Here is an 8,215-nt window from a genome sequence, read left to right as displayed (position 1 = left end):
CCCCACACCCGTTGTCCGTCAAGCCCCGCCCTCTCGCGTTTTATTTCACACCCGTAATAATAGTTTGATTAGTAATATTTCACACCCGCATTCAGGCAGCAAGAAGGCCAGCTCGATGCGATTAGCTTCATTTCACACCCGCATTCAGGCAGCAGATGCGACGTCATGCCATGTGACGCGACGCCAGATTCGTTCGCGTTCGTTTCACCCCACACCCGTATTCCGTCAGACCCCGCCCCCTTGTCGCCCTGTTCGCTGCGACTCGTTTCATTGTACACCCGTATTACGTCAGGCCCCGCCCTCCTACGCTAGGATTGACACGTCCAGAAGGATGCGATTCACCCCCCCCAAACACCTGATTAGTTTTAATGCACACCTGTTCCTCGAAACCCTGCCCCCCCCCCCAACACGTAGGAAGTAGGAAAATCCTAGAAGTGGATTTGGAAGCTGTGTTAAAGTGTTACGTGTGCATATCTACACACATCTGCATATGAACCTACAGCAGTTTAGCTTCGCCCACACACACACACCACACACACACCACACACACACACACACACACACACACACACACAAGAAGTTTTTCTTGACTGAAGCACAATACAGGACAGCCATTCAGAACAGAGCTTACTTGCACACATTCAATCTTAAAAGCCCAATAACATAAACAACCTGTTTAAACGGATAAATAGAAGTTGAAGGAAAATAAAATGATCACGTAAAATTATTTCTGACCGTTTTTGTTCTGTAAACACAGAAAAATTTTAAGTGAAATGATAGAAAAAAATGGGATATGGGCCCTTTAACAGGAGGTCATAGAGGTGAAAAGTTTACAGGGGAATTCCACAGATTTTTCCAAATTCCTGCAGGAATCATTCGTTGAGACGTAAAGAAAGTGATTCTTTTCATATTGTCATATGAGGCCTGAAACCGGCCTGAAACCACTGGTCTGAACCCGCAGGCCTGAACCCGCTGGTCTGAACCCGCTGGTCTGAACCCGCGGGCCTGAACCCGCTGGTCTGAACCCGCGGGCCTGAACTCGCGGGTCTGAACCCGCTGGTCTGAACCCGCTGGTCTGAACCCGCAGGCCTGAACTCGCGGGTCTGAACCCGCTGGTCTGAACCCGCTGGTCTGAACCCGCTGGCCTGAACCCGCAGGCCTGAACCCGCTGGCCTGAACCCGCTGGCCTGAACTCGCTGGTCTGAACCCGCTGGTCTGAACCCGCAGGCCTGAACCCGCTGGTCTGAACCCGCTGGTCTGAACCCGCAGGCCTGAACCCGCTGGTCTGAACCCGCAGGCCTGAACCCGCAGGCCTGAACCCGCTGGTCTGAACCCGCAGGCCTGAACCCGCAGGCCTGAACCCGCTGGTCTGAACCCGCTGGTCTGAACCCGCAGGCCTGAACCCGCAGGCCTGAACCCGCTGGTCTGAACCCGCTGGTCTGAACCCGCTGGCCTGAACCCGCAGGCCTGAACCCGCTGGTCTGAACTCGCTGGTCTGAACCCGCTGGTCTGAACCCGCAGGCCTGAACCCGCTGGTCTGAACCCGCAGGCCTGAACCCGCTGGTCTGAACCCGCTGGTCTGAACCCGCAGCCCTGAACCCGCTGGTCTGTCTTGTTATGATGCCATATTAGCAGATTATCCTGGGGTGTCTAATGCTGAAGCCACGTTATACGATCGGAGCTTAACGTCACTTATCATTAAGATTCTTCCTGTGAGTGAGAACAGAGCGCAGTGAGGCGAGAGGGGTGCAGACAGAAGGATGAGAGCAGGTCTCCTCACTCCCTACGTACTGCGCTGCACACCTCACACAGGTCACGACCTCAGCGGTTCTTCACCAAAACAGTGAACTAAATGTTAGACAGGACGCTGTGGAGCTTTGACTGAAGACAAATGGCTTTGGACCCCTAATGCAGTGAGTGTGTTTACGTTAGAAATCCAATCTAGAAATCTGATAGAGGCTGGATTTCAGCTCAGTAATCAGATTCCTCAGTAAACTCTTACTCTGATTTCTTTCCGATTTCTCAGTCTGAGCATGTTCGAGATCAGACGGCGCTAACGGAAATAAACAAGCAACGTTCAGGCTTCTTCTGTGAGTCTATTGGCTGGTTGTAAAGCAGAAATCCGATCGCTGTCTGTTTCATGTAGACCTGGAGTTTCACATTATCTGATCACTCAAGTGTGAATGTGTTGATCGGATTACTGACAAAATCTGATTTTCTGCAGTTATCAGTTCATTAAGTGCATGTAAACGCTGCATTGTGTGTGTTTTGCCCAGCTCTGCTCAAGCTTTTGTTGTTACAGTGCAAACAGGGGCCGCGACTGGCAGCTCAGGTAGAGCTTTACATCGTCTGTGATGACTGGACTAAAAGAAACGACCCAAAACGGCTCGGAAAAACCTCCGGTTCCACTGACTTACGTTAAAAGTAAAGTGGGTTTTTTCCTTCTCCTGTCAAGTTGGAGACAGCAGAGATCTGATGGTTTACTAAAGTGATCTAAAGGTGTCCTATTATTAATCTTCTTCATTTATTTAGGACCCTCACCGTCTCCGTTTTTCTTTTCTATTATTACTTTTATTCGTTGGAATTTTTTTGTTGTTATTCTTGATTCTTCTCTGTTGTTTATTTATCTTATTCTCATTATTTTTATTATTAAAGAAAACTAGTGGTCCAGTTAAGCCAGTTCCCATTAGAAAGCGAAGCCACCCGAGTTGAATCCCAGTGGTTCCGTAATGGTTGTGGTCTTTCAGCAGGGTTTTCACTGATAAACACGTAGGACGAGTGCGAAAGACACGCGTAGCTGCTACTGAAGAAAGTGGCTGTGTTGTACTGACAGTGGGGCTACACCAAGACTGAGACATATATAGAATGTTTTCGTGGAATTTTCTTTTTTATTCCTACGTAATAGTGAGAATGAGGGAATAGTGTTAAATCGGAACATTTCTGGGCTTTTGTTTTGCTTTACAACACAAAGTCTTATTTCTAAACTGCCATAAAACAGCGTCTCAGCCATCAGGCAGTGAACTCAGAACCAGCTCATGCAGTTACGTTCTGCGAGGAGCTTTTTTGGGTTGCTGTCATCTCCCTCAGGGTTGCGTATAATCAGTGCTGAGGCCCTCTAGTGGCCAGCAGGAGTCGACAGTGACCCTCCCGCCTGGCTTATTGAGTTCCCCTTTAAGAGTCACCTAGAAAAACACAGTCGGGACAATCTAATGTAGAACAGCAGGACATACAAAGTACATCTAAGAAGACTTCAGGAAGGATCTCAACCCACAGAAGGCATTTGTGAAGGCCCACATGCAGCCAGGGTGAAAGCTCAGCTCTCCATCTCTCCAGTGCGAATTAATCTGATGATCTTTCTGCCTCTGGGAGCTGAAAATACGCTGACCCAGAGTTTTGAATACACTCACACTGAGAGGTTTAAAACACATCGAGCGCAATGATTAATATCAAACAGGTTCATTTATTCATATTCCTTTTGATAGAGAAGCACACCCACAAAATAATCAGTCAAATGTGCTCCACAACAAAGCAAACCTGTGTGTGTCAAAGAGGGTAAAAGCAGAATTATATTAAAAACATATTTTATTTAGTTTGAGAATAACCCGACACAGCATATGATGCTACAGCCAGAATAAAGTAGCCTAAATTGAACTTTAAGGTCAAATCTTGGTCAATGATTTAATGATTTGTGGCCTCTTGGTTCAAATCCCTAGCCAAAAACTGCAGAACAGCGCCACCCTGAGTGCTAGTTGATTTACAACGCATTGAGGCGAACACACATAGTGACCCATAATGACCAGAGTTTTTAGCTCGGTTAATCTCAGGTTGAATTAGAGCAATTTCGGGAGTTTGAACACACAGCACTTACTGACAGACACGCCGTGGCTCCCCAGAAACGTGAGAATCACAACTTTAGTCATAAGGAGTCCCCGAAGTGCTTCACAGATCCTGACCCACCAATTTTAATGGGTAGTTTGTAGAAATGTCATATTCACCCAGTTTGTATGGAGAGAAAAACATCACTACAGTGGAAGAACCTGAAATGCAGTGAACACACGACATTACTGTTCTATAGTTACATGCACAGAAAAAAACCCCTCAATTACACCATTTAAACCTCGCTTGAACTCTTTACTGGAAAACAACGCATAAGGATTTGCATTTCAAAAATATACCTCCTGTGTAATTCTCTATGTAAAATATCCTTACAGCGTAAATATTTTAGCTTTTATTAATTTATAATCCTTTAGATTGTACATTTTTGTGGATGATTTACTAACATACATATTGTCTATAAACAAGTATCAAACTGTAAAAACCTTGTTAAATAATTAAAAAGTTTAATTGTTACTTTCTCTTCTTGTTATTTCTTTTCTCTTCTTGAGTGTCTTGCTCTCCCTTTGCTGCTCTAACACTGAGAAGTTCCCCTTTGTTGGACTAATAAAGGATTATCTTATATTATTTGAATGCTGCATTGGTGTCAGAATTGAACACAGTCTGTAATGAAGACATGGCAATACTGCTTTCCACTGTGCAGCATTTTAAACTGCGATAAATCAGTATAATGCTTACTATACAGTATAATGCAACTTTTATTTTTGCTGTTCAAATGCAATCATGTGTGTGCTGCATTTCACTGTTCTTGTTGTATTTCAATGAGGCAAATACATCTGAAGTACAAAAATGAATTTCATTGTTTCAACTGTTATGATATATTTCAATGAGGAAAATCTGTTTAAAGTACTGCACAGAGGAATGCAGTATAGTCGTGCTTTCATTACATTTTAAGGAGGATTGTATTAAATTCTGACACCAGTGCAGCATTTTGTTTTTAAAATGCAAATCTATGTGCATTGTTTTTTAGTAAAGAACTGAAGTGACATGAATTAGAGGATTTGTTTTTCATTTTGGCCCAGAAATTTTGAAAACACGATTGTTTAAAGATGAACAGACTAGATTTGCTTGTATGAGATTACTCAGCCAGCATTGACAAACGTCACAGTTCTCTTAGAGAAATGAGAGAATTATAACCTGTTAATATAAAAGTAGAAACCTAAAAAATTTGAAACACTTCACTATGAAAGTTGAAATTTCAGCACAACTTTGCTTATTTCCAGACTTTAACTGGGCAGAAGTCTCATTTTATAATCTTAAAAACATTCCCAACACACTGCTTTCCTAAAATAAGTCATGTTTAAATACGTTCTATTATCGCAAGGGGATGATTAATCTCATACATGTAAATCTAATCTAGACTGTTAATCTCACAATAAAAAAAAAAAGTAAACATTTTCTGGTTTAAGACGGCCAGTGTTGCCACATGATCAGCTTGATTTGTTTTGGGCCTTTTTGATCCACCATGTTTCACTGTTATTATGGTAGGTGAAGCTTTTCAAGTGTTTTCAGTCATTTTAAGGATTACAGTGTCAAATTTAATGCACAATGAGGTTTTAAGAAACTGCTTGAAACAAGATTCATGATACTTTTTGCTAATTTTAGATTACTATTATTACTATGACATCAGATCAAATTAGTGTCACTTAAAACCAGCCACAGTGCCTTAAACGAATGATATATTTACTGATTTTAGGGTTAGAAGATCAGCACAATATGCTCCTCTCATTTTTTGCAGCGTGTGTATATTTGACATTTCTCCAACTGTTCCTTCTGGTCTATGTGTGCTCTTTGCGTCCCAGCAGTCTCTTGAAGGCCTGCTTGAAGTCTTCATTGAAGCTGGTGTACAGCAGAGGGTTGATCAGTGAGTTGACGTAGCCCAGCCAGGTGAGGAAGTCGGAGACCCTGCGGGACGGCTGCAGCACCTTCAGGCCCACCAGCAGCTCCTTTACGAAAAACGGCAGCCAGCAGGCAATGAAGGCACCCAGGATAAGGCCTAGGATGCGGGCGGCCTTCCGCTCGCGAGAGCTGCAGATCTGGTTCCGCTCGTCCGCCAGCGGGTCAACGTTGAGCTGGTCGAACTCCATGGTGGGGTCGGAGGTGGACAGGTCGGACACGCAGAAGGCGTGGGTGACCCGGCAGTGGTGCGGCTGCGAGTTCTGGCTGTCCGTGCTGCGGCTGCTGAGGTGCCGAGATGAGCCACGCTTCTGGTACAGTGTCTTGGCGGCGCTGTAGATGCGCGAGTACAGGATCAGGATGAGCGTCATGGGGATGTAGAAGGCGCCAAACGTGGAGTAGACGCTGTAGCCCACCTGGTCGTGCTCTATGAAGCACTCGCTAGGGCCGTTGTAGTCGCCACGGTGCCGCCAGAACAGAGGCGGCATGGATATGAAGATGGAGATGACCCACACGCTGGTTACCATGACAACGGCACGGCGGGGGGTCCTCTTGCGGGCGTACTCGATGGCTTTGGTGATGGCCCAGTAGCGGTCAAGCGCAATAACACACAGGTGCAGGATGGAGCATGTACAGCAGGTCATGTCCACACTTAGCCACACCTCGCACATCACCTGGCCCAGGCACCACGTCTCCGTGGTGATGTACAGGATGCTCAGTGGCATCACCAGCACTGCCACGAGAAAGTCTGTGACAGCCAGCGAGCAGATGAGGTAGTTGGCGGGCAGCTGGAGCTTCCTTGTGGTGAAGATTGCCGCAATCACGGCCACGTTCACCACTGCGGTCGATAGCGTTAGCAAACCCAGAGTTACCACCACCGCCAGGCGCTCTGTAACCATGGAAACGGGGAACGCCGCCCCTGGGGTTGAAGTGGCATTGGTGCCATTGAGTGAAGGGGGAGTTCCAGAGGTTTCCCCCAGGTAACGCTCCATTTCTACCCCAGCTCGGATCACTCTAGCCAGGCAGGACGATCCCTGACGACTCCTCCTGGCCACCAGGGGGCGTCAGCACTGATTATATGCAACCCTGAGGGATACAACAAAGCAATAAGTGCAGCTCATTCAATTTAAATTCTGCATAATTAACAGGTTTAGATGCAATCAGAGCGGTTCAGAGCGGTTTGGTGTGAAACGCTCGGTTCTAGATAAACTTCCCGAGTCAGAGCAGCTCACAGTGGTGGTGATGGGAAACAGACGTCCCTCTAAAAGCTCCTACAGAAAGTTCCTACATGAACTGGTTCTGAATTCACTGCCTGATGACTGAGACGCTGTTTTATGAGAGTTTAGAGAACTTCAACTCCATTCATGGTGGAGGGAGACATGCAGGGCGCTGTGCGACAAAATAGTCCCCAAAGAAAACTCATTATTCCAGATTTTCCACAGTTTTCCAAATCATATATTGTAGTCATGGCGACACCTGGTTCCCATCACCACCACTGTAAAGACCTCTGAACCATTTCACACCTCACACGCTGCGTTATGGGGGAATTTCAGAAAACATTTGTCAGGGCATTTAATAATTCATAATGTGATTCTCTGTCTCATGATGTGAGGTGATGCTTCATAATTAATGCTGAAAATCTACATAATTAAAAGCCTTAATCAACAGCATTATTGAGGAATGACAGATGATGGAACTTCATGAGGGAATCAGTGGGAATATGAACAGGTGCTGCTTTACCCCCCATTCATATTTCATATTCTTTTGAGTCCTCGCTCTGGCAGACAAGTCACCGTTAGATTACTTATTTATTTATTTGTCATTTAGATAAAGGGATTAATGTGGTGGACGTGTTTGGTGTCTGAGGTTTGCTTCTTTAGATTTAGCACACGATTACAGGCCTAATGTGGCTACACTCTTAAAAACGATGGTTCTTCAAGGGTTCTTGCAGTCAGATGTTTCCTGAGAAGCCAACGTAGTGCCTGAGCCCGTGCAGCAGGGCTCTGTTTGGCTTGCAGTGACAGCACAACATCACCAGAGTGGTATATTATATGGAACCACCACTCTCAGATATATACACTGTCAATAATCTCAGCCGTTTACTGTTATTGGCAACCCTCCCACATTTATCTCCCATCGTGCTGAACGGGTGGGGGGGGTATGTGCGCCTCCACCCCCTATAATTTTGTTATCTGGCGCTTTAAAACTGTTTGTTTTCGTTGTCTTTTCTCTGTCACAGTACAGTCGGTGCTCTGAGCTCAGGCTCTGCGGGGCTGCTGGGAGAACAGACTCATTACAGTGACAATGAAAACTCACTTCTTCACCCTGAGAGGCTATAAAACAGGCCCAAATTACAGAGAGGGAACTCTGAGCCCTGGAAACAAACCACTGTTTCCTAGACATTTCATTTAGAAAATGAAGGACC

The 8,215-nt window shown here is 45.6% G+C and overlaps 1 protein-coding gene across 1 annotated transcript in view; it reads right to left on the bottom strand.

Moving 5' to 3' along the window:
- Positions 1–3,544: 3,544 nt before the first annotated feature.
- Positions 3,545–8,215, bottom strand: part of LOC108411438 (5-hydroxytryptamine receptor 1E) — a 28,913-nt gene continuing 24,242 nt past the window's right edge. Inside the window, exon 2 of the mRNA XM_037537640.1 lies at positions 3,545–6,876. Within this exon, the coding sequence (XP_037393537.1) occupies positions 5,673–6,782 (1,110 nt within the window). The 5' untranslated portion in view covers positions 6,783–6,876 and the 3' untranslated portion in view covers positions 3,545–5,672. The remainder of the gene's footprint in view (positions 6,877–8,215) is intronic.

Source organism: Pygocentrus nattereri, chromosome 4 (genome assembly GCF_015220715.1).
Source record: "Pygocentrus nattereri isolate fPygNat1 chromosome 4, fPygNat1.pri, whole genome shotgun sequence".
NCBI lineage: Eukaryota > Metazoa > Chordata > Actinopteri > Characiformes > Serrasalmidae > Pygocentrus > Pygocentrus nattereri.
This window is presented reverse-complemented; position numbering and strand designations above follow the sequence as displayed.